Genomic DNA, 27,608 nt, shown 5'->3' on the forward strand with positions numbered 1-27,608 from the left:
AATCTTTCCTTTTTCTGCGTGCTTGGTTCCACGCCAGTCCTGCAGGATAGGAAATCAAAGTGTCACCAATGACGGAGCTGTCTGAAGGTGAGTGTGCACTGCTGGGTGCTGAGCATCCCATCAGCACCTTCCTGGCTCTGGAACTAAAATGTAGGAGTGCATTTCCATAGCTCCAGCATAAGGTGGCTGAAGTCAGATGTGTTTTGATGAAGAAGCCCAATTGAATTGCATTGCCTTATTCTTCTCAAACGCTTTGGTTAGAGTGAGCAGGCATTTAATCGCCCTTGTGGGTCACTGCTTCACACTGTTTCCTTTCCCATCCATCCCTCGAAGTCACTGCTGAGTTTCAAACCAGGTTTTTCCTTTTCTCTGGTGTTACACGTTCAGCTACGCAGCCAATTGTGGTTTGTTTCCATATCTTGTTCTACATCTCTCCTAGTGGTTTCATTTCATGCTTTAATTAGAAGAAAGGAGCACATCAGTTATTTTCAAAGGAACCGTTGTTAGGTGGAAAAAGCATTTGCTGCAGGTTCATTGCTTCATAGTTTTGACCCTTATACGCTGTTTGATTTAAACAGTTATTCATCAGGGAAGATGACAGCTAGCTCCTGAGTGCTTGAGGGTGCTGCAGGTATTGCACTGCTGATCTCTGTGTGTCCTGCAAAACACCGTGAATGGTGTCTGAAGGATGAAACCAACAGGATCCTGCTTCTAAAAGCAGCAGAAATTAATAAAGAGCTGTTGGAGTGGGTCCAGAGGAGGGTCACTAAGATGATCAGGGGGCTGGAGCACCTCTCCTGTGAGGAAAGGTTGAGGGAACTGGGCTTGTTTAGCTTGGAGAAGAAAAGGCTCCAGGGAGACTTCATTGTGGCCTTCCAGTACTTGAAGGGAGTGTATAAACAGGAGGGGGAATGGCTTTTTGTGAGGGTGGGCAGCGATAAGACAAGGAGGAATGGTTTTAAACTGAGACAGGGGAGGTTTAGGTTGGATCTTAGGAGGAAGCTTTTCACCCAGAGGGTGGTGATGCACTGGAACAGGTTGCCCGAGGAGGCTGTGGATGCCCCATCCCTGCAGGCATTCAAGGCCAGGCTGGATGTGGCTCTGGGCAGTGGCGACCCTGTACATAGCAGGGGGGGTTGAAACCAGATGATCATTGTGGTCCTTTTCAACCCAGGCCATTCTGTGGTTCTATAATGTCTATTCCTAATGTGTTTTTTTAAGACTTTCCCACATAAAATTCTATAGCAGCGATAAAATATACAGTGATATGAAAACACTGAATATAGAGGGTAATAGAAAAATTAAATATTTTGTGAGGTCCTTCCCCATCAGGGATAACTAGACATCACTAGTCTGTCTGAACTTCTAATCAATATGAAATTCAATTTGGAAGTGGATAAAAGAGCTAACAACTTCTTTGCAAAGAGAAGATAATACATCTCAGTTCAGCGAACATACACCATTCTGAAGTACAGCAAAAATGTTTGGGCAGTAGAAAAAGATGGGAAAAGCATCCCTGAGTGGTGTTTGCATAACAGAAAGGCGCTGTTAGAGTCTTCCAGTGCTTCATGGGGAGTGAAGACCTCAATGAATACAGTATGTAGGATGAGGAAAGGCTGATCTCTGGCATTTGTGGTATCAAATAGAGATGAGGGTCTTATTTTTTACCTAAATAGCCTCAGTAATGTTACTGGTGTTCTAAATTCAGCTGCAGAACAGTGACTGGAGCTCCCCATGCTGCCCCATACAGACCCAGAGCCCAAACCAAACCACTGGGCACACCCAGACTGCAGAGGATAAAATGCATCATCAACACAGCGCTGTTTCTTGTGCACAGGGATATTGTTTGGATGCCATCTGAGGGCTGCTGGTCACAGAGTTTACTTGTTCAGGTCATCGGTTACATCTGTGAGATTTTATTTTGCCTTTCATTGTGTAAAACTCAGAAACTGGGTTATAAGTAAGTGACACCTGAGCTCATGATCTGTGATATGTTGGAGGAACTGCATTTGCGGAAATTCTTCCTCAGAAGATCCCCCAAACATTTGCCAACAGATGACTTTGTTCTCTTGGCTCTTCAGTGAGGTTTAAATGCTATCATGAGGCTCAAAGCCTCGATGGTTGTGAGGGCAGTTTGCATAGAGAGCATTAACAGGTAGCTAACCTTTCCCACTGCAGCTCATTATAGGTGCAATTAATGCTCAGGTTTCTTCATAGCTACGATATAAAAAATGTCAATAGTGTGCAATAGCTGGTTCTGTGCTGTGGAAGAGGTGTGTGTGTAAGAAAGGAAAATGCATTGCTTGGAAAGGGAGCGCAACAGAAGTCAATGGGCAGCATTTCAAAGTAGAGAGTGGTATCATTTCAGGGGTTGTTGGATTTGGGGATTGGAATTAATTTCTGACCAAAAATGCTGTTTGTGGGTGGTTTTCTTTGGTTGTTTTTGTGTTTGCTTTTAAAATGTTTTGAGCAGTGAACTTTCCCAGTGTGAACTAGAAAAGGGGCAAACAGAAAGCAATCTTAATATTGTTTAGGCTGTGATAGATGTGTAAATATTTTATAAAACCATGGCCAGCCAACAAGCAAATATTCTGTCTGCCCATTGTGACTAATTAGAAGATGGCTGAGCCTTCTAATGCCACAGTGCCTTCAAATACAATGCACAAGCAGAGTAGCAAAGCACCATCCGTTATTGACTCGTATTGTTTTATGCTTTTACCTTTGTGCTGTATTGCTGCAGATGAGATTAGACGTCAGTCTGCTCAAACAGAAATCTAATTGAACTTCTTGATTTAGTGCCTCGTTCTAATAACGTTGGAATAGATGGACTAAAACTTTGTTATTGCTCCCTATATATTTAAAATTAAACAAACAATAAAAAAGCAGGCAGAATCTGGATTTTATAGCTGTAGCCTTTGGCAAGAGCAGTGTATGCTTCTATAAATTCTGTTTGATATTGTTGGATCTCTTATGTGACAGCAGTGTTGAAATGAAAGAGTATTACTGCAGAGAACCCAGGCACGAATAACACACCAGCCCGGCGGTGCTCAGATACAGAGGGGCGGCTACAGCTTTGAAACCAAGGTGTTCATTTTGTTTTCCTTCCTGGAGGATGAGTACAAATGTGTTTGGATGCCGCTCATTTGCAGGCAGGAACTTGGTTGTTCACACCATCCCCACTGTCTGTTTTGTTCTGTTTCGTTTTTTCATTTCTCTATAAATGAATTGCTAGAGGGAAATTTGGCCAGAGAAAATGTTTTTAGATGCCTTTGAAGATGTAAAAACAGCAAACGGAATGTGCTGTGGCATAAACATCAAAGATCTGCCCAGGAGGAATCAAAGGATTTTTGTCAGTCTATCAGCTTACCCATAAGCTGCAGTGCTTCAACTGCTGTATGTTTCCTCATGCAGGGCACCTCGCTATTGATTTTGGAGCCACCCATGCATGAAAAGATGCATGGTACATTACAACTGCAAAATTCTACCTCTCATTTCTACACCAGCAGTTCTCCTAAGTGATGTCAGCTCTTCTTCCTTGGGTCCCACACTTCTAAGAGTTCGGGGATGCAGCTGGCAGCCCTCCTTTCTCTGAGCTGGGAATAAGGCAGCAGGTCTTGTCCCAGAGCTGCTCTTGGGTGTTGTTAGCAACCTTCGGCCCTAAGAGGGATTGGGGAGTTGCATTATTAGTATTAATCTCGTAGTGCTACTGTATGTAGGCAGAAAATGCTTTATGCCAATATACTCGCATTTTATGTCTCTGTTTCTGTTCTGCATACTTGTGCTGCATCAGGGCAGTCAGGTATTAATAACAGTGCTAATGGGACACACACATTTTATTCCTTCCAGATTAGTATGAATACTTTTCCCTAAATGGCTTTTCAGATAGAGGAAAAGTTAACTCTGTGCAGATGAGCTGGTATTGGTTACTAATGTAGTTTCCTTCTGGTTTTGATGCAGTGACCTCCCAGGGCAAAGTGAGAGATTTTTCTCAGTGGAATGCAGAGTGAATTCCTTTGCATTGAACCTGAGGTGTTAACAGTGCAGGTTCAAATGTTCAAAGAACATTGAAATTCTGTCTCAGCAATCCCTAATGACTCTCTTTGGATGTGTTCTTAACTACTGGGTGTTAGAAGGGGTTGGTGCTTTTTGCTTTAATTATCTTCTGTGAGTTAAGGAGAAGTTATGCAATAGCCTCTTATTGCTATTTATGCCACTAGTTCCATTGTGATAAGATCCTGTTTTTGAAGAGTAGAGCAAAAACGAGGCATTTCTGGGTGAAGTCTTTCATTTGGAACCATGATTAGGACTTCTTGAGAGCCTCCCGGTTTGGTGCATCCATGTAAGGCCGTGGCTGCATCCCACAGCCAGCAGCAAATCCCTGCCATGGAGCACTGCAGAGTTTGGGCACCGATACCTCCTGGGGCAGAAGACAGAGTCCAGCCTGGCACTGTAGGAGAATGTCAGCCCAGAGCACAGTTTGGAAGGAAAAGCCAACTGCTTGAACATCATGTATTTTCTCTTCAGGTATTTTTTTTCCCTTTGGATAATTTTCAAATTGCCATAGTTAGTCTCTGTGCCGGTTGCTCAGGTTTCCATGCCTGCAGCGCCACATACGCAATGTCAGGGGAAGTTGTTGATGTTGAATTGATAAAAGAGTGAAAAGAAGAAAAAGAACAGCTTTGACAACCTGACAGTAAAATGCCAGTTTAATTGCTGTGCCCTCTAAACTGTGCTGCTGGCTCTAGTGTGGTGTCCCTGCCAGCTGGGCCTGCAGAAGCAATGAGTGGTTTGATCCACCGGTTCTGTTTCTTTTCTAAATGAGAAAATTTCTCTTATGTTTCCCCACATGCACCTTGCCCAGGAGCTGCTCTGTCCATTTAACACCTCTCCTTTGGCATTAATTGAGCTAGGAAGGTGTGATAAATGGAAAGCATAGTCTGTTTGCTCCCTTTCCGCTCTTGCAGTCATCCAAGACTGGCCCATTATAGTGATTCCCTTTGTCTGATGTTCATGTGAATGCTAACTGATGGTTAGGTGCTCTCTCTAGTTGCACTTCTAGCTACTGGAATTGAAGACCTTATTTCCTTTCCCTTGGATCACACCAGCAGCTTTTCTCTTGTCTTATGAATTCTTATTGCTTTCAGAGGTGGAGAAGTAATATCCTCGTCCACTAGGTGAGAAGTACGTGGGAGTATTTACAAGTGGAAAGATAGAATGAGATTGGTTCCTTCTGTCAAGCTAGATTAGTAGGATGCATCTTCCCAACAGAGCTGGAGCACTGCAGGGTGTCCCTCTGCTGCCCAGTGCTGCACACAGGCTGTTTAACAAGTTTTCCATTGCTTTTCTGAGAATGATTAAAAAGATGGGAAGTTTTGCAGTCAGCTGGTGCTCCCGTAAGCAGGAGCTACACATTTATCTTCTCGTGTTGCGTTTTTCCGTGGGAGAACTGTAGATATATAACAAATCTGATGGACATCTGTATTTCACATTATGAAATACCTGATTTTAGAATGGTTTGCTAAAGACAGAAGAGCAATTCTGAACGTAGCAGGGCTGCTCAGACTGTTTGCGGAGAAGTATCAGTTTTAAAACTGGGTTCTGTTGCTGAGTTGGCATTGTATGTCAATTGTTTCTTCACTTCTTGTGAGATAGGAAGCCAATAGAGTATATAAAGTGAATGAGGGAAAGATCACCACTTCCTATGCTGTGCTTCGGTGGGGAAAAAAAGCACTTAGAATATTTTGTTCTGCTCTAAGAAATAAGACATAGAAATAGGAGGTCTCAAACACATGAATACCCACATGTGCAAGGTCATGTTGTGCACTGCTGTGCCTGTCCAGATGGACAGAAGTTGGTGTCAGGCTATGGGAGTGTAGCACTGCAATGACAAACTTTAGTACTTAATTGTAGGCTCTGCAACTCGGTGTGTTTGGGGAGTATATGTTTATTTCTAGGAGGAGGAAAAAAGGCTTAGTGCCTGTTGGTGTGAAATAGTCAGCAGTTTCTGTCTGTGAGAGGACTTTATAATAGCAAATGGGCTGCTTCTGGAATGGGGACTCAGTCGATTTCTTATTATTGGTTTTTAATTTTATGGTACATTCATGCATTTCCTCGTGCCCTGGAGGAGGCTGCTTATTGCCAGGACCTTCTTTTTACTCTTCTTTGACAGGCCAGAAAGGCGCTTTTATAAATCTAAGTTCATTATCCAAACACAAGTGTAATTATTAACACGACAAAGCTAAACTCAGAGAAAATGCAGCTCATTCAAGGACTGTTTCAAAGGATGCCCACTGGGTCAAACCCAACAGATCAAACATCCTGCAGCACTGTAAGGATTAGGTGTCAAACTGCAGGATATCAAACTTGCTGTCCTACGGTCCCGCATTGCAAAGTGAATTATCTTGAGCCGATCAAAGAACACCTCCCCCCTCTCATGCTTACTGCAGTGCTTGGAATGAAAAGCTTCTTAAGAGTAGTTTCCCAAGGTTATGTTTCTTCACTGCTGTGTATTGAAGAGGGATGCATGTTGTGTGTTTGGGAAGAGTGGGGCAGTGGTAGGAAAGAGGCTGATAAGATAAAATGCAAACCCCACGTTGTTCAAGGAGTGTCACAGATAATGTTCATGTCTCAAAGATATCTGGAACTTTGGAGACTGAGAGCACAGGTGGCAGAGCATGCTGATGGTCGGTGGTGTTTCTGCTGTGTGTGTCTTTATGCAGCCTTTCTCATCTGCTTTTGCCATTAGTCTGCCATATCGGATGCTCAGAAAGATGCATGGGCTCCTGTGTGAGGCACAGGCAATACATTTGGTTTTAGGGACTGCTTCCAGTTCTAGCAGAAGTGTCATGTAAAACCAGGAACTCTTCTCTTGCATATGATTAATAAAATAGAAAACATTGATTGATTATATTTCCAGCACAAACATGAGAGCTTTTGATCCAGTTAGCCAAAAAAAAACCCAACAACACCAAAACACCAAACAAACAAGCAAAGAAAAACCCCAAACTAAACAAAATCAAACACCAGAAAAATGCTTATCTGTAAATATTAGAGTTGCAGTGGCTGGTCTGAGGTAAGTTACTGCCTCCAAAGTAACAGCCCTATTTGTAGTATTGCATTTCAGCTTTCCAGAACTCTGAGAGTCACTGAATCGTTCAGGTGGAAGAGAACGTTAAGATCATTAAGCTGGTTCTAAATGTGGGTCTTAAAATAGTGCAGGAAGAGAAGAAAGATGTTAAAATATTCTTTTACGCTGTAACTCAGTTCATTTTGTCTGGATCTGAAAGCTTGATGTTGTAGATGGGGAAGATCGTTTCTAATAAGCTCCAGCTGGTCGCCTGGTTTGGGGATGGGATTCAAGGAAATGGGAGAGGAGAGGAGAATGATTCCCTCTCTCCTTAAGCCGCTCCTACATGGTCTGGCAGGTGGGAATGTGGCTCGTGGTTGTTTCCCCTCACTCATTACTATGAGATACTGGTTATCTTCCTCCCTATTTTATCAGCTTCCAGATGTGACTGTGGAGTACATGAATTGTTCCATGCCTCAAAGTCTAAAATGATACATCTGATCTCTCAGGAGAGTGAGCTGTTATCTAGGAAGGAAGAAAACAAGCACAATGGACAAACCCCAAAAGCTCATCAACCAAGGGCGACATTTCTGGCAGCCTGTGTTTTATGGCAGGTTGCTTACAGCAAAGTTTTTGGGCTCTTGTAGTAGATTTCATCTCTTCTACCTCTATTGTTGGCTTGTGAAGTACCTGCAGCAAATCCTAAAGAGATCGCAGTACTCAGACTGCTTTTGCAAATGTAATGCAAAAAGGCTCCTATGAAGAAGTGGCCTGCAGGTGTTTGGGGAACAAGACAGCATTATTAAAAATGGAATAATTAATCTCCCAAGGCTTGTTGTATGTTGCTTTTACAGTCAGCTGTTGTTTCTAGGCAAGCTTCAGATGCTGCAATCAGTACTTGAAGTCTGTGGAAAACTTGCAGTACGGTGTGTATCTGTTCAAGTGTGTGTGGAATGGGCTGAAATGGTCTCTGCCACCCTTCTTACCCTATGAAAAAACGATGCCTGTTGTCCCAGAAGCAGGTCAGTCTGGACAGCCACATCTTTGCATGCTAACCCTGAATCTTTTAACCTCTGTCAGGGACAAACTTTGTTTTCCATCATAACTTTCAGCTGTTGAGCCGAGTTCCCCTTACCATTGTTATCTCTCAATTGTAATAAGGCATTAATAAGGCTGCAGCTGAAGAATCAAATCCAGTATTGGATGTTGCAAAGTAAGACCTGGAAAGCAATAGGAAGAGCCCAAGGGAAAGCATTAAGAACAATCAGAGGTCTGGAAGGCAAGATTAATCATTAGGGTGGTTTTGTCTGGAGAACAGCATGTAAAGCACATAGTGTTCTTCAAGAACATTAAAGGAAAGAAGAGAGTAATTTATTTCCCATGTCTATAGTGAGCATAGAGAGATGCAGTCAGGTTAAATGGCAGCTTTGCAGTTTGACCTAACATTAATGTCTATAAGCCAAAGCTTGGTATAGTTTCTGCTTCAAGATCCATTTGGCAAAGGTAACAGCTGTGCTCCGAAGTATAATTCGGTATCATGCAAGAATGGAACATCAACAACAAAAATAGAAATTATTTATCTAAGTAAACTTTTTTTGGTAGTAATGCTTAGAGTTGTGTGTTTATGATTAAATGCCTAATTAAATATGAGCATCTCACCTTGATAATTAAGCAATAAAGACACATCAAGCAGTGCATTTCAGGGTGATTATAGTCTGCCTTGGGTGTTACTATAAGGCATGAGGCCAAAGATTAAGTGGCTTAAACCACCTGAGAAATTCATTAATATCTAGTAATTTCCTGCTTGGAGTGTTTTGTTGCTATTGAGAACCAGATTCATACATAAGAGCAAGGAAAGCAGGTCTTAGAGGGGAAATTTAGGTAGTGTGGTTAGAAGTGGCTGAAAGCCATAAGGCTCTCAAAGCAGTAGGTACATGTGGTGTTAGCTTATATTCCTTATAAGAATAAAATGTACACAAATGCATATGTATCTTACCTGCTTTTTCTGTTTGACTTCTCTTAATATATTCTAAATCACTCAGTAGCCCCTATGACTTCATGGAGCTCTGTGCATGTCAGTGCATTAACCTTGACTGGATTCTCCAGGTACCACTTTGAGATAAACATTAGGCAATAAAGAATATTGTGGCTGGTATTAAGCAGAGAAGAGTGCTGAATGTTTAATAGGCTTGTGATTCCATGTGTTAGCTTCATAAAATAACCTACATCGGAGTCCTTCCCCTTGCATCCACCAGAGAGCTTATATTAGTGGGGTTATGCTGGCTTTACAGCACAGAATTATATATGTTGATGTTGTTATTTTTCCTTTTCATCATCCAGGCTTTATGTTCTTCACTTACCTTCTTCAAGCATGTTCTAATTTTGTTTTCTAATTACTCCAACCAAGTCCATTCCCTTGCCAGCACCAATACCTGCGTACAACTGGTTGTCAGTGGGGACTTGGTGAGAGCCTTCCAGCTGGTAGTTTGTGTGCCATCCAATCTGTGATGCCTGTTTATTTTTGCTTGGATGAAATATAATTGCTCCTCGGGTTGACATTGATAAATGGTGTTGACTGGAGTGTGTTCTGATTGCTTCAGTGAATGATGTGAACCATGTGCTGATTTTTGACTGTTAAACAAACATCTCCTTGGAAGACAGTAGATTATTAACCTCTTGCAACGACGTGCTAATTAGCCACTATAAAAATGGGAGAAAACAGAGTCTTATGCTCATTGGTGTTCAGTGGGGATAAAGTTTCTTGAAGTTCTTGGTAAGATCAGCAGGAAACATGCAGCAGTCGGTTTGTGCTCCCAGAATAGGAGGCACCCTTAATTTTGATGCTGAATATTAGAGAAAGAAGTGAAACTAATTTATGTACCACGGGAACTTCTGAATTGAATCAAATGGATTCTGAATCCTGTATTTTGCTGCTTTCTAAAGCAAAACTGGCATATCTCAGCACAGATGTAATTGCTGTTTCAGAATTAGAACTGAGATTTGGGCTGCAGTAAATGTCTCCGGTTACATTTTGGCCCAAGTCCTTCATTTGAATAAACAAACTTTAGAAGGGTTTTGGGAAGTGATTGAAAGGGATAGATTAGAATTTCCCTGCCATTTCCAAACAGAAATACCTTCCAAGCTCTCTGTTTCTGTCCGCACTGTTTGAAATATCTGACCCTTTCTCTAGTGGTTCTGCAAACATTCTGCCCAGCTCTCATCCCATCTCCCCCCATGCCTGTTTGATAGATTTGTTTCCTCATCATTTATTTGTGACATTTGTCTATGCTTCCTCATTGTCCCCACATAATGCACAAACTTTGGCATTAAAATTCATTTTCAGATACTTCTTTTTCACAGTATTTTTGGATGCTGAGTTCAAAAGGAGGACAAAAAGAGGCAGGGAGGCAGGTAGCTGCCTGCTTCCCAGCATCAATGACTGCTGGACCTACCGACCTTAGGGGTCTTAGAGGCACATAGAATCTTACAACCATAGAATGGCCTGGGTTGAAAAGGACCACAATGACCATCTGGTTTCAACCCCCTGCTATCTGCAGGGTCACCAACCACCAGACCAGGCTGCCCAGAGCCACAACCAGCCTGGCCTTGAATGCCTCCAGGGATGGGGCATCCCATCTCATCTCATGTTCTGCTTGAAGCATGAAGAGATGCGAAGGGAAGAAGCTGCATTCATGAACACGCTGTTGTAATCCACAGGTATCTTCAAGATGCTGCAAAGTTGGAAGGATTAGAAATAATAGTACTCCAAATGCTCAGGGAACTGGAAAGAGACGTGGGTTGTGGAGAGGTAATTAGATGTACGTGTTGTGCCTCTATTGGCCAACATCTGGGCAGAGAGTGAAAATTAATAATTTACACATTTGTAAACATTGAGAGGGAAGAAGAATTTGGGATGACACTGAGAATATGGCTATGAATAGTTGAATGGAAATAAAGAAAGCAAAAGCAAAATAATAATTATAAACCTCAGTCTTGGGAAATGTATTAGAATTAGTAACCTCTGCCTGGGGCATTTAAGATTAGAACGGAAATTGCAGTGCCAGCTCATTTCCTACAGCATGCTTTACAGAGACAGAGGACATTATCTTAATGATCTGTGGTCCTGAGGCAGAGCTAATTTAAATTTCATGTTTGTGTAAGTGTAATGTTTTGGAAAAGAGGATCATTTATATTTTTCTGTCACTTTTTCTGATATCGGGTCTTAGATATGAACAAACGTGTGAGCGTTTGTGTTGATGGGTTAGAAGGATGCCAGTTCAAAACGTGTTGCTTCAGGAGGAGTGGTTGTCATACAGAACCTCTTGCATGGAAACAGAATGGATGTGGTGGATGATTGGAGCAGTGTGACAGCACATGTCTTGTTGTGCTTGTTCATTTTACAACAGGTTTTTAGTTAAAAGGCCTTGAGTAACAGGTGGCCAAAAAAAAAAAAAAGTCTAAGGAAAAGCTGTATTTAAAAGGAAATCTGTTGTAAAATAGTTCGGGGACTTCTGATCACGATGTGATTGATCTCACTGGGACTTGCTCGAAGAATTTCAGTCTTTAATCCTCTCTGGTACTGACCACTCTATTGATCACACTCATGAAGGCCAATCACAGGTCAGTAGCTGCTAATTTACAAATGTGCTTTCAGTCTCCAGACCTCATGAAACTCATTTGGATGCATTAGATAACGAGCAAATCCGAATGCCTTTAGTTTGACTGACAGAGAAATCTCCAAGGCATTGTACAGGGACCATAAAAAGCACCTGTGTCAGAATGCCAGTGCACGCTTTTTTACCCTCCTGTTTGCATGGACTGCTTAAGGCCCTTTTTGATGAAGAAATAATTAATGTATTGCTTCCTAACCCCGATTTCCTTCATCTCTTTGGTTGTGTTTCTGATGTAATGATCTCAGTACCATCTCCACAGCACCCATCCAAGCTACAGTGTTTTTCTGTTGCTTTGGGAGAAAGGCGAGGACTTGAGACCTGTTTCTTGTTTCAGTTGCTCAGTGTATCCCAGAACAGCCCCCATTTACATTCTTTAGTCTGTAGCATAATGTGCATACAAGTTCTTATAATCTGGATGCAAAGTAAACTGTGAAAGTAGATGGAAATAAATGTGTTCAGCTTGCATTCAAATGCAAAGCTATTCAAGACCAATACCATAGTACAAATTGCATACAAGCAAACCAATGCATTCCTGTTTAGTAAGGGAGATTTCAGTGCTATTCTAACACTGCCTACCATGGCAGGGCAATTACACAGCAACTAACCACCCTCCCCTGAGTGCCTGTTCTGTGAGCCTGAGCATGTAATTGAAAAAGCCACAAGTACATTGAAGAGCCACCTGTTTCCTCTTAGGATTATTTAAGGATGTAAATATCTCACTTCAGAAAATCTTAAGAACACATGCAACTATTTGCTGATTCACGAACAATTTATCTCCAAGGTTACCTACGCTAGGACAAAAAGAAAAGGATGTGCAGCAATTGTACTAAAACACAATCCAAAATGGTTTGAAAGCAGCAAGAAAACCTCATAACCATGACAGCGGTTCACACTGTAGGGCTCATCCTGTGCTCCTTCAGCACAGGCATTTCATTCCTGCCCTTCTCTTCCTTACGGCAAATTAAAGTCTATCAAGATTGAAGATGTGTTAAGAGCATGTTCCAATGAAGAGAAGCCAGTGGTGGCTGCTGGTGCCAGGGACGATCAACTTCCTCTTCTTCTTGAGCAGCTTAAAGCAAAATGGATGCCCTCTGCACTGAGATCAAAGTGTGTTTTCAGTGTTGGCAATGGAAACCCAAAGAGAGCAGCTGGTTTGAAAGGAGTTTGTCAGCAATTATATGCACCAGGTCTGTGCTAAAGGGCAAACGTACATTTCTGACAAATGGGACCATTCTACTTTTGAATAACACTTCTGGAAGTGCCTTTTGAAAAGCTTCCCATCTTTTATAACCATTTGAGATTCTAAATAGGTCAGTATAAGCATATCAGCTACAACTATCAGCTGACAAAAGCCTTGCCTGGAGTGGACAAAATGACATCCAGATACAGAACTCAGTCCTTGCTATTGCAAGCATTGAGAATGAACTAAAGCAGAAGTTTGCTAAAAATTCAAAGATAGAAATGCTAAACTAAACAACTGCTGATACATTCATGGAAGGAATACCAAGGTTTGTTTTAATGTTTAGAATTCAATGGCAAATTTAGAACTTGGAGCAGCAAGTGGGGAACTGCTCCGCCAGGGCTGGGAGTGGGGAACCCCTAAAACTTAGGGGTTGGAAAAGTAGGAAAGAGATTTGTATGCACACTGTAAGCAGAGCAGCTTCCATCACACTGCTGCTTCAGATGTGGAATGATGGGATGTGAGCTCCTCTTCTCAGGTTGCCTGATTAGCAGACCAGGATTAACTGACAGGGCTGACTTTTTATCACAGTGACGTACAAGATTGGAAATGCCAAAGATGTATTCTTATGTAAAGGCTGGTATTTCAGCTCATGAGCTAAGTAAGACTGATTTATGGTTATTTCTACCTGGGTATTAATTTCTGCCTATAATAGAAGCACCAGATGTGTTCTGTCCACTGCTGCTGAATGCAGCTTTATTTCACTTCTCAAAGCCATCTCCTAGGGAGTTGGATTTGTCATATCTTGGATAGGAGGATTATTATCACAAGCACAATAACTCTGTGGCTGAACATTTCCTTTCCTCCGTTTCTAGTTCTTTCCTCAGTACTTGTTCTCTGATGGTTTGTTTGCATATTTACTGCATATCCATGTTTTTTACTGCTCTCTGGTGTTACTGTCTGTGGGTTTTGCGGTTATCCAAAGGTGATTTGTAAATGACCTGTTGGACACATAGCCCAGAAGAGCCTGGGATTCAGCAGCAGCTCAGAAACCAGCATTTACTGAGTTGGTACTTGCATTGCAGCATATGTGGCTACTGCAGCCTATTTCAATGGCTACACTGCTAAGGATGCTCAACCCATGAACTTCAAAGCTCAGCTGGATATATACATACATACATATATATATGTGTATGTATGTATGTATGTATGTATATATCCAGCTGACCTTTATATATATTATATATATATTATATATATAAAGGAAGTAGGTAAGACTGCTTAATGGGTGACAGACATGTTGCTTTGTCCTCTTATGTCTGAAGATCCAAATTTCCTTTGAGGAAGGAGAGAATGCAGGATGTTCTGTGCTTGTGTAGGGGGGTCTCAGTCCTATAGCAGAAATTGATAGTTTAGATTCTGGCTTAGGAAGTCAAACCCATCTGCTGTTCGTGGGTTGCTGTAATGAACAGGTCGTGTTAAGGAAAGAAACTACGGCATGGAGCACGTTTCTTTTAATTACTGTCCACTTTGAAACGTGTCAGCACGTGTTCAGCGCCTCAGCTGGGAGGAGCTGCGTCTGCCTCGAGGGTGGGGACACGGGTTGGGTGCAGCTCCCGCAGCGGTTCCTGCTGCTGCCGTCGGGCGCTGACAGAGCCGGGCAGCCCTGCAGCCCGAGGCCCGGCCGCACGTTGGATGCGGAGCCGCGTCCGGGCGGCTGCGGCGGTTATTGAGGCTGCGGAGGCCGCGGCTCCGTGCCCGGTGGGGGCCGTGCCGGGAGATCATCACCGCCCTTGTCCCCCCTGGGCCTTCTGGGCCCAGCACCGAGCACAGGCCGTGCCTGGGCAGACCCTCAAGTACCCACATGGAGAGGCACAGACTGGTTTTGCTTTTTTAAGAATTGCTCAGGTTTTTATTCTTATTATTTTGTGTTGTCCTTTTAAATCGGTTGTGGCCCAGTGTTGAAACAAAAGTCCCAGTGGAGCAACTGCGGTGGACCTTCATGCTGCCCTTGAGCCCTTCTTCCCATCCAAAGCCAAGTCCTCTGCTTCTCCAAAGGAACAGCCGCCTCTGTAGCTTCTGTGCCAGCGCCTGGAGGCCGCAGGGAGCTCGGGGCCGTCCGCTGGACTCCTCGTGCTGTGGTGGTGCAGCAGCTGAGAGGACACCAGTCCCAGTCCTGCCCTCTTGTCAGGGCTCAGCTGGAGGCTGCAGGAAGCTGAAAGCCATCTGTTGGACTCCTTGTCTTGTCCCAGTGCAGCAGCTTGTAGGACAGCAGTGCCAGTCCTTCCCGTCTCCTCAGAGTTAGGGGAAGAAGAGGTGAGAGGTCTTGGGGAAGGCTGAGGATGGAGAGCGGGGAAGAAAGGGCGGCAGGGAGCAGCAGCTGGCGCAGGGGCTCTCTGGCGGATGGTGCCATTTCAACGCCAAGATGGAAATGGAGAGCCCCTGGTGTGCCGCCGATGGATGTAGCAGCGTCGCCAGGCAGACACGATGTTGTGGTGCCTGCCCTGCCTCGATGGAGGTGGATCCACCTCCATGGGTTCCTCTTCCAGAGGGATGTCCACCTCCATGGGCTCGACGCTGCTCTCAGGTGGATCGACATCCATCGGCTCAGGTTTGCTGCTGCTCCCCTGAAGCCGCGGCTTCTTTGGTGGAGGAGGATCCATCCTCCTCCACGAGGGACAACACAAAAGGTGGGAAGGGACTTTTTGAATTGCTCCTTGGGCCACAAGCGTGCAACCAAGTCGCGAGTCTACTGAAGACTGATGTTCTGTTGTCAGGGTCCCTGTATTTATAGCGGTTGTCAGGGAGGTGGTTTGTGACATCAGAAAGCTGTGGCAGTTGTGACCGTTAGAATGTCCCATGGTGACCAAAACATGGCTGTGTTGGGCGTGGGGAGGCAATGGCGCTGGTTTTGAAGGAGGATGAAGGGTGCATATGATTTGAAGTGTGAAAAGAAATAAAACCAGGCTCACTGGTGATAAACCATGGGAGAAGTCTCCAGAATTTTAGGGATTGTGTGTTACTGAGATCCTTCCGACATTTCCATGAGTAATAGGGTACAGTGAAGCACACTTGAAATGTTTATACACCAATTCACAGTAGGTGGAAGTAGGTAGAGCAAGTTGGAAGTCTTGGCTCTGTCCCATAGCTGCAGTGTCATTGGCATTAGCAAAATGTGTTGGGAAGAGCCCTGTGCCTGTTGTGTCCTGATGGACTGTTACTGACCATCAGTGACAGGCAGGGCAGTTGTGGGAGAGGAAGTGAAGTGTCATCTACCATAGGCCACCAGCCTGGGATGATGACACTGATGATGTATTCTTTAAGGACCTGAGAGGTACCTGTGGATCAGGCACTCTTGTCCTTATGGTGACTTCAACTTGCCAGACATTAAGTGTGAATACCACACAGCTGGTATAAAACAGGTCTAGAAGAGTACAAAAATGGCTTGTTGGTAATTTCTTGGTACAGTTTCTAGGGGAACCAATGGGGAATGATGCTTGTAGGTTTGTTGCTTTTAGACATTGAGGTTTATGCCCTGTTCATCCCTGGAGATGTCCAAGGGGGTACGACTTATTTGGGGCTTGGCTTGTGCTTACCGTGCTCTATAGAACACTGTTCCGAAAAGAGAGAGTTTCCGAGCTGAGGTTCAAGCCAAAAAGTGAAATCCCCAAGTCAATTTTGATCAGTCACAGGAGGCACCAGTAACAATATCAGTTGCCCCTGTGGAAGGCAAGAAATGGAAATGGATGTCCTCACGTCTAGAACGGAAAAAAGAAGTGGAGGAGGAGTCAACAGAAGATCCAGGTGACAGGTTTGGATCAGCACCGAGAAAGGCAAAAGGAAAAGTGGCATGAAGAAGAGAGTGATGAGGAGGAAATCTCTATTACTGTTTGTTGACCCCTGAAGATGACTGAAATCCAAGGCGTAAGAAAGGAGTACACACGGCACCAGAATGAATCTCTTGTTACCTGGTTGCTTCGCTGTTGGGACAGCTGGGACGGTAGCTTGTTGTGATGTGACAGTCCCTTCCCCATATTCTGGAAGAATCTTAGTGTAATACAGTGGGTGTAGACAAAAAGGCGTAGGTTATATAAGGATGTGTCTGTTTCAATAAATCGCCATTTTGCCACTTCATCTCCTTGGTGTCACTTGGTAATTGGCCTAGCTGCTGCTTCAGTTGAAGGCGAGAGATCGTAAAGAAATTAATGATCATAAAGCCTTCATGTGTATCATTAAAATTCTCAGCTATTAGACACAAACGCTTTCCAGATCGAGCAAGGAACAACAGTACAATTGCACCACGTGTTTCCTTGTGGTGTTACCTATGTGCCCACAGAGAAGACATGAGGAAGTGGCATGACCAGCCTACTCCTGTACTATGAGCACGGGTGAGGGAACTACAAAACAGTCCAACCACCAGTACGGCTGCTCCAGTTATCACAGGTAACCAATAGAGGGGCCCTGCCCTCAGTCAAGGGAGTGGAAGGGATAATAGAGTTTATTGGACTGTGTGGATTTGATGGCCTGGCACATCAGAACCACAAAAATATAAGGCACTGGTGGATACCGGTGCACAGTGCACCCTAATGCCCTCCAGTCATGAAGGGACAGAATCAATCCATATTTCTGGATATCTCTCAAGAATTGACTGTGTTGGAGGCTGAAATAAGCCTCACTGGTAAAGACTGGAAAAACCATCCTATGTGAGTGGCCCAGGGTTTCCGTTCATACTTGGTATTGATTACCTCAGATACGGACAACATTAAGCAGCTCTCTGTTTTGCCTGGCCTGTCAGAGGACCCGTCTGTTGTGAGGCTGCTACGAGTAAAAATAAAAGAGCAGCAGGTACTGATTGCTACAAAGACAGTGCACAGATGGCAGTATCGCACCAACAGGGATTCCTTGCTCCCCATTCATGATTTGATTCGCCAGTTGGAGAATCAGGGAGTGATCAGTAAAACTCACTCACCTTTTAACAGTCCCATATGGCCAGTGCGTAAAGCCAGTGGAGAATGGAGGCTGACAGTAGACTACCGTGGCCTGAATGAGGTCACACCCCCACTGAGTGCTGCTGTGCTGGAGAGCAAATAATTCAAATTCTTCTATGAGCCAGTTTTGCTATTAAGTGAAGCAAAGTAAAAGGGCCTGCCCAGGAAATTCAGTTCTTAGGTATAAAGTGGCAGGATGGATGTCATCACATCCCAACAGTGATTGACAAAATCACTGCCATGTCTCCACCAACTAGCAAGAAAGAGACACAATCTTTCCTGGGTGCAGTGGGCTTTTAGAGGATGCATATTCCAAACTACAGCCTCATTGTAAGCCCCCTTTATCAGGTGATGCAGAAGAAGAATGATTTTGCATAGGGCCCAGAGCAGCAGCAGGCTTTTGAACAGATTAAACAGGAGATGGCCTGTGCTGTGGACCTGGGGCCAGTACGGACTGGACAGGATGTAAAGAACATCCTCTATACTGCTGCTGGAGAGAAAGGTCCCACTTGGAGTTTGTGGCAAAGAGCCTCAGGAGGGACCCATGACCAACCCCCGGGACTTTGGAGCTGAGCGTACAAGGGGTCTGAAGAGTGCTACACTCCAACTGAGAAGGAGATCTTAGCCACGTATAAGGGGGCTCAGGCTGCTTCCGAAGTAGCTGGTACTGAAATGCAGCTCTTTCTGGCACCTCGACTGTCAATGATGAACCGGATGTTGAAAGGGGAGGTTCCCTCCACCCATCATGCTACCGATGCCACCTGGAGCAAGTGGATTGCACTGATTAGACAACAAGCGCGGATGGGGAACCTCAATCGTCCAGGAATTTTAGAAGTGATCATGAACTGGACTGAAGATAAAAAGTTTGGAACATCACCAGGAGAAGAGGTGTCATGTGCTAAAGCGGCCCCACCATACATCGAACTACCAGAAAATGAAAAGAAATATGCTCTTTTCACTGATGGATCATTTCATATTGTAGGGAAGCATCAGAGATGGAAAGCTGCTGTTTGGAGCCCCACACGACAAGTTGCAGAGGCCACTGAAGGTAAAGGAGAATCAAGTCAGTTTGCAGAGGTAAAAGCTGTCCAGCTGACCTTAGATGTGGCTGAACGGGAGAGGTGGCCAATGCTGTATCTTTATACTGACTCATGGATGGTGGCAAATGCCTTATGGGGGTTGTTACAGCAGTGGGAACAAAATAACTGGCAACAGATGTGTAAACCTATTTGGGCTGCTGAACTGTAGAAAAACATAACTGCTCAAAAAAAAGATATGATTGTAAAGGTGTGTCACGTGGATGCACGCTTGCCCAAGAGTCGGGCTATTGCAGAACAACAAAACAACCATCAGGTAGGTCGAGCTGCCAGAATTGAGGTGGCTCAAATAGACTTGGACTGGCAGAACAAGAGTGAATTATTTCAAGCTTGATGGTTCCATGAGACCTCAGGCCATCAAGGAATGGACATAACATATAACTGGGCTAGAGACTGAGGGGTGGACTTAACTATGGATGCTACTGCACTGGTTATTCATGACTGTGAATCATGTGCCATAATTAAACAAGCCAAGAATATGAAGCCTCTCTGGGGGGAAGGCCAAGGCAAAAGTATAAATATGGGGAGGAGTGACAGGTGAATGACGTCACCTTGCCAGGATCTCATAGTGATAAGTGTTTTGTGCTTACCATGGTGGAAGCAACCACTGGGTGGCTTGAAACATACGCAGTACCCCATGCTACTGCCAGAAACACAATATTGGGTTGTTAGAAACAAGTCCTATAGAGACATGACACCTCAGAAAGAACTGAGTCTCATAATGGGACACATTTCAAAAATTCCCTTAATAAATACTCGGGCCAAAGTTCACGGCATTGAGTGGATTTATCATATCCCCTACCATGCACCAGCTTCTGGTAAAATTAAAAGATACAATGGGGTGTTGAAAACTACGTTGAAAGCAATGGGTGGTGGAACACTGAAGCACTGGGAAAAGCATTTGCATGTGGTGCAAGGATGCTTTTAAATTTCATATCCCACATGTGCCCTGTGTCTCATCACAGGATGTGGGGTGTGAGAAGGGCCCAGTCTGAACAAGCAGTCAATCCCAGTGAAACTCTGAACTTCAGATCTCTCAGTTCCATTGCCCTCCTGTGCACACTCTCCCATAGTTTGATGTTCTTTATGTTCTGCATTGCCCAGAAGTGCACCCAGTGCTCCACGTGAGGCTGTAGCAGTGCAGAGCAAAGAGGGACAAACCTTTCTCCCACCCAGCTGGCAATAAATTGCTTGATGCACTTTAGGGGACTGTTGGCCTTCTTGGCTGGCTGGGCACACTGCTGACTCACTTAAAATTTTATGTTGAGCAGGACCCCCAATCCTTTTCAGTCAGACGTCTCTCATGTGTCCAATATACAGACAGTGTTTATGTCCAGGTATACCCAGGTGCACAATCAGGCACTTGTTCTTGTTATGCATTATGCACTTGGTGCTTAGTACCAACTGGTACCCAGTTCTCTGACTTGTCCACATCTCTCTGCAAGTCCTCTCCACCCTCAGTGGAGGCAACAGCACCTCCTCATCTGGTCTTATCAGCAAACTTGCTCAGAACATCTTCTAGTCCTGCATGCAAGTCATCTGCATAAACATGAAAGGAAAGTGGCCCTAAAATGGAACCCTGGGGAACTCTGGAAGTGACCATCTACCAGCCCGATGGAACCCACTGACTATAATCCTTTGGGACAGAACTACTGGCCAACTGCTCACCCACCACTGCTGGTGAACCTGAAAGGCAAAATGTCAGCATGCTGGGACAAACAGACAAACACCAATATGGTTACATATAGCTGCGTCAATTTATTGCCCGAAAAGCCATGATTTTAAAGGAGACAGACAAGGGTGTCCAAAAATCACACACGCTAATTGGAGGAAAGCTACTGCAATAACAACCCTATAACCCCCCTTCAAAGCCACGAGCCATTCATTCTTTTCCTAGAGATGTCCTTGGTTCTCATGCTGTTTATCCTGCTCCGCAGCTGCTGCTCTGTGAACTCCTTATCTCAATCCATGGCTGCTGCTCTGTAAAATTCTTCTTGTATTACAACACACCACGTTCTGTTTCTGTCTAGCTGTATGCAGGAATTTCTGTCCAGAAGGGTGCTGGAGAAATAGTATCAAAAGCTCTACTGAAATCCTCAAGGATTACATCAACTGCCTTCCCTTGTTCAGCTCAATGGATAAAGGTATCATAAAAAGACCTGAAATTAAATAGGACCTTCCCCTCTGTATCTTGTGTTGTCTGTGACCTGTCCTTCAGTTGTTTTTCCATAACTCCCACCATCATTTTCTCCAAAATTTTACCAAGCACTGTAGTGAGACTGACAGGTCCATAGTTGCCCGTGTCATCTTTCTTGCTCTTCCTTACAATGTGACAACATTTGCCAGCTTCCTGTCAACAGGTATGACCCTAGATTTATTAGATTCCATTGAAATGCAAGCCCAGAGCATGCTAAAGTGTCATCACTGCAAGAACATAGATGTGCCATAGCTTTGCAATGCCTTGAAATCCAGACTATGCCACAGATGGAGCAGAGAGGAAAATCTGCCTCTTCTGTTCTGAGCTCATCCTTTCGATAAGCTGAATATCACTATGTACTCCATGGGATCAGGTGCAAAAGACACACTGGGTGCCCTAAGCATGGGGCTGCAGTGGTATTTAGGATGGCCAAGAATACCTCCCTTCTGGCCCTCAGCTGATGCTCCAGAAGGAGCTGTCTATCTCATAGATTTTCCGTCACAGTTTACAAGCACTAGCACAAAACTAGGATCACCCAAGGCACCTTGGGCATCACTGAGAGACTGTGTACGAGCAGTGCAGTCGCTGTGGAATAAAAACCAAGGATTCAGATGAGGGACTCACACACAGACACCTCACTGTGCACATCTGAACTCAGCTAGGTGAACTTGCAGCTCCCGTGGTTCTTTGAAAAACTGATCCCAATTCGGCCCCAGGGTTTCCATCTGAGGATGAGATGCCTAACACTAGAATAAGGATGGGATGGTCTGTTGATAACAGGACAAATGGAAACGGATTTAAATTAAAAAGGGGAGACATAGGTTAGATGTGAGGAACCTATATTTTTACACAGCAACACTGGAAAATGTTCCCCTTAGAGGCTGAGCATGATGATGGATGGGATCCTGGTTTTACTCTGGGTTTACCCTCACGTCAATCCAGGTTTCTACTCATACTTTTATCTAGGTGAACTCTCTCTTTACTCAAGGTTTTACTCACAATTTACCATCAGGGTGTGTGATCGGGAGATGGGCTGGTGGAGTGACTTGCTGGGATCCCCGAGGGAAGGCTGCCAGGCAGATACCCCCAGAAAAGTGGTTGACTCCCTGCCCTGTCACAGTCAGACAGACCTGACTGATGAGGAGGGTTGGAAGAGAGTCCCAACTCAACATCACAGGAGCCCCCCCATGCCTGCATAGCCCTCGACCCCTGATCCATATAAGCAACAGGTTTGACACTCTGAAATCTGAAGGAGATAAGAATAGGGAGGCAATGGAGGATCTGCCTAGGAGGGAACCTAATGCAAGGCAGTCACTACCAAGCCTTGTGACTTCCTCTGCCATGAAAGAAAGAAGGGTGGTCGTGGTGGGTGACTCCCTTCTCAGAGGAATAGAGGGCCCCATTTGCAGACTGGACCTGAGTTGTCAGGAAGTCTGCTGCCTTCTTGGCTGCAGGTCAGGGACATAACAAGGAAACTCCCAATGCTGGTTAGGTCCACTGATTATTTTCCACTACTCATAGTTTAGGTGGGCAGTGATGAAATTTCTTAGATAAGACTACAAACTATAAAAAGAGATTTCAGGAATTTAGGCCATTTAGTTCACAGAGTGGGAGATCAAGTGATTTTTTGTTCTATACCTTCAGTGGCAGTGAGGGACACGGAGCAGGCTTGGAAAGCAAAGCAATGAACAGTTGTCTCAGAGACTGGTATTGAGCCAGAAACTTTGAGTTCTTTGATCACAGGGCAGTTTACTTGGCCCATGGTCTGTTATCCATGAATGGAACCCAACTGTCTCAAAGGGGGAAGTGAATCCTAGCACAGACGGTAGCGGGGCTTATCGAAAGAGCTTTAAACTAGCTACGATGGGGGAGGGGACAAAACAGGGCTTACCAGATATAAGCCTAGGGAAATGCTGTTTGAACTGGGAGAGAGGCAGATGCCTCAGCTGAAGTGCATCTACACCAACGCACGCAGCTTGGTCAACAAGCAGGAGGAGCTGGAAGCAACTGTGCATCCGAAAAACCATGACCTAGTTGCTATTACCGACCCATGGTGGGACCACTGCCATGACTGGAGTGCTGTGATGGATGGTTACAAGCTCTTCAGAAGGGATAGATGAGGAAGGAAGGGTGGTGGTGTGGCCCTTTATATTAAAGAGAGTTTTGATGTTGAAGAGCTTGGGCTTCAGAACCATCAAGATGCGTGCATGTTTGTAAGGATCAGGGGAAAGACCTGTAGGTGTGACATCTTGCTAAAAGTCTCTTATAGACCGCCTAATCAAGGTGAATTGATGGGTGAGGCATTCTATGAGCAGCTTACTGAAGTCGCACGATCGCCAGCACTCATTCTCTTGGGAGACTTCAACCTCCCTGATATATGCTCGGAATATAATAAAGAGCAGAGGAATCAGTCCAAGAGGTTTCTAGATTGTATGGAAGACAGCTTCCTTACACAGCTGGTATGAAGGCCTACCAGGGGTGGTTCCTTGCTAGACCTGCTCTTCACTAACAGTGAAGGACTGGTAGGAGTTGAGAAGGCTGAGGACTGTCTTGGGCAGGGTGGCCATGAAATGGTAGAATTCTCTATTCTTGGAGATGTCAGAAGGGTGACTAGCAAAACTACTATCCTGAACTTCTAGAGGGCGGACTTTGACCTGTTCAGGACACTTGTAGCACAGGTCCCTTGGGAGTCGCTCTTATGGGTAACGGGGTCCAGGAAGCCTGGACACTCCTCAAGATGGAAATCTTAAAGGCACAAGATCAGGCTGTCCCTGAATGCCATAAGGTGAGCCATAGGAGAAGAAGACCAGTGCAGATGAACTGGGAACAATTGTTGAGACTCAGGAAGAAAAAGAGAATCTCCGTCCTCTGGAAGAAGGGGCTGGGTACTTGGGGAGATTACAAGGAAGTTGCTAAGGCATGCAGGGAGGAAGTTAGGAAGGCACATTACTTCCCTGTCCCTTAATCCATGCCAAGAGCTTCTCAGCCATGTCACTGCCAACTGTAAGCTCCATGCAGAGTTCAAGTGGGACACAGAGGGCACAGCCTTCTGCTGGGTGGATGCAAGTGTTGGTGGAACCAGATGGGACAAAGCCCTCCCACCATGCCCTCCTGGGAAAATGGCCACCCCAAGAATGGCAGTCTGCCTCCTCCATGACCCCATCTGAAATGCTCCTGCACTGATTGATTAAAGGGCTTTAAACCAGGTCCAAATGGGGAAGGGTGGGGAATTGGATGTGACAGAGAAGGGCTGAGGGATGTTGTTGCTGTTGGAGATTGAATGGAAAGCCTCTGAGTTGTTCTATAGGATTGTGTGAGGATTCCTCAGAGAAAGTCTTGTTGCCAATACCCCATCCTAAATCTTATTGTGAACCCTCGGGGGTAACCCCAACCTACTGCTGCCCTAAAGTGCCTGCAGACCAGTGCAGGTAGCATGGGAAATAAACGGGACAAATCAAGAGAAAACCACCGAGCACTTCCTTTCATGAGGGCTGCTGCTTCTGAGCAAGGCCCTGAACACCAGTACCACAGTGTAGATGGAAGACCCAGCCAGGCTAAATCAAAACATGCTTCTGTTAGGGGATGCTTTCTGAAGAATCCCTACACTAATGAGAGGACCACAAACATTCACTCAGCGAACTCCAAATCTCTGTGCCTTTGTGGACCTAGGGTCTTGTTTGTCTCACAGAGACATGGTGGGATGGTTCCCACCTCTGAACTGTAGCAAAGTAGGTACAGACTCTTCATTACGATTAGGCAATGAAGATGAAGAGAGGCTGCTGCCATCTGTGAGAGTGCACTGAGTTCTGCCTGGGGATGGCAGAGGAGCCACCTGAATACTGATGGAAAGGTTTCAAAAAGAAGAGCAGCAGATTCTGTTCCTTGCTTCCTGATCAGGAAGAACAAGAGGAGGGGGACAGGCAGGTGCTTGAGTTACAGCTGAGATGGAATTGTTTTCTTCAGACTGTCCGCTATGGTGCAGTGTTTTGGTTCTAGGAGAAAACCATTGATAACACTCTGATGTTTACAGCTGCTGCTAAGCAGTGTTGTACGGAGCCAAGGCCATGGTCAGTAAAGGGCACATGGAGCTGGGAGGGAACAGAGTGAGGACAGCTGACTGATAGTGGCCAAAGAGACGTTCTCTATCAGCTGACAGCAAGCAGAAATTGTATTGAAAGGGGTGGGAGTTCATCTCAGTCTCTTCACTGCCCAGGGCCCAGCTGAGCATCAGTCTGGTGGTGCTGAGCAAGTGCTTGTGCATCAGTTGTTACATACGATTCCATATCAACGGATATATAGTGATAACTATTACTCCTCTCCTTTTATCTCTCTTAGTAAATTGCTTTGTTACAACACACAAGCTGTACTTTTTTTTCCCAATTCTCTTCCCCATCCCACAGGGAATGGGGCAGTGCACCAAGCACTGTGTGCTGCTGAGCCATATGTTGGGTTCAACAACCACTGTCATTTCGGTGCCTGATGTGAGACTCCAAGGGTAGAGATAACAGCACATCTGTCCAGATTGAGATAACTCAGGGCTCTGTGGGAGTTGGAAAAGTGCAGGCCATGGTGCTGATAGTTTCCCTATTTGTGGAGCTTGTTGAGTCTTCTTATGAAGCTTCACTGCACAGCTCCTTACTTGGTGCTTGGTTGCTGGATTAGGGTATTTATTTTGCTATGCTGTTTGACCTCAGTTTGTACCATGTTAAAATTGGCAGCTGACAAAGTGAAGTTTTGTGCACATTCAGCTCTGCGGTCATCTTTGGGTTTTGGAAGTAACATTGTCCATATGATTAGGAATTACACAATTTACATTGTCGCCTCTGTGAGTCCGGGGGTGTACTGGATATTGTGTTGAGGGACATGGTTTAGTGGGAGCTATAGGTAATAGGTGAACGGTTGGAATGGATGATCTTTTAGGCCTTTTTCAACCTTGCTGATTCTATTGATCTAGGATTGAGGTTAAACAATTATTCAGGAATATCACTGAGAGATCTGCCCCAAGGTGAGAAGGCTCTGCATGGCAGGGGGTGTGGGACAGTCTGGGCAGCTGCCTGGAGTGGTGGGCACCCCCAGGGCTTTGGAACTTCATCTCCGAGCAACTGCAGGATCCTGAGAAACTGGTAGAATATTGGGGGCAGGTCTGCTGTGACTCTGGTAATCCCGACTGCAGTGTGCCAGATCCAGAGAGCTGGATCTGCTGACAGTGCTGCAGCCTCTGCAACTCCTGGCACAGACCCTGCAGCAGCTCCAAGGTTTTGCTACATGCCCTGTGGTTGCTCCAAGCTCTGGGACAGATCCCGCTGTCACTGCACCCCTCATAATGAGCTCTGCAGTCACTCCTGCTACAGGTCCTGTAGCTGTTCCAAGTATGGTAATAAGAAAATGGTACAAATTCCTCCCAAGGGAGGAAGTACAGCCCTGCGGTGGCTCCAACCCCTCCAATGAGCCCAGTGGCTGCTCCAACATAGTCACAGGTCCTGTGGTGGTTCCAGCTCTGGCAAAGAACTCTGAGGTCACTTCAACTCCTGCAACAGCCCAACAGCCACTTCAGCTCCTACAGTGAACCCTGTGGCTGTTAAAACCCCTGCAACTAGTCCTGGACTTGCAAACAGATGCGCATAGGGATTAGTTCATATATGTTTGCAACTGCATATGTTGTATATGTGTGAAAATACACTAAATATATTATATATGTATAAATACATTTGTCATAATTATTATCCTTTTCTTTTTCTCTTTGTCTCAACCCATAAACCTTAAACCACAGCACTGCCCTGAGACGCTTACAGATCTCCTTGGGACTATTCAATCTGATCTGGTCACACAGTGAAGAGCACCTGAAGATCTCAAGGTTTTCTCAGGGAGCAGCTCCTGAGGTATATTCCTTACACCAGCTTTGGAAGAGGCCTCCCTCCAGTTCTCTGGTCCTGCTCTAAAGGAGCCCTCTTGTTATGGCAGTGCCAGCAAGGAGACCAGCTCTGACACAGCTGTTCGTATTGCCTGCCACTGACTGCAGCCCTGGAGTGCTGCTGTAGAGACAACAGGACTGTCGTGAGACACACAAGACCTTCAGGACTGCACAAATGAGAGGACTTGAGAGCACTGTGGTGGTGTAAAGAGATCAGAAATGAAAAGAGCACGTTGAGCTGCTGTCTGCGGCTGTACCTCCCCAAATCCAGACAAAGTAGGAAAAAAGAAAAGCTAATTAAAAGTCTATTTTGAAACCTTTTTGGTATACTTTAACGTATTCGGGGAATCTGGATACATGTTTACATGAGCTCTTGGAGTGAAAAAATGGAAATTAGGTAGGAAATAAGTGTAATACATTTTTATTTATAAGTCCAATAACAGATTTTTTGCACGTTGCGATATCTCACATAATCAAACAATCAAAGATGCATAAA

The 27,608-nt window shown here is 44.9% G+C and overlaps 1 protein-coding gene across 1 annotated transcript in view; it reads left to right on the forward strand.

Moving 5' to 3' along the window:
• Positions 1-27,291, forward strand: part of LOC146756112 (receptor-type tyrosine-protein phosphatase T-like) — a 214,990-nt gene extending 187,699 nt beyond the window's left edge. Inside the window, exon 10 of the mRNA XM_085524866.1 lies at positions 26,972-27,291. Coding sequence (XP_085380992.1) covers positions 26,972-26,982 — 11 coding nt within the window. The 3' untranslated portion in view covers positions 26,983-27,291. The remainder of the gene's footprint in view (positions 1-26,971) is intronic.
• Positions 27,292-27,608: the final 317 nt, after the last annotated feature.

Source organism: Coturnix japonica, chromosome 28, assembly GCF_054131305.1.
Source record: "Coturnix japonica strain WE chromosome 28, WE-NBRP24, whole genome shotgun sequence".
Lineage (NCBI taxonomy): Eukaryota > Metazoa > Chordata > Aves > Galliformes > Phasianidae > Coturnix > Coturnix japonica.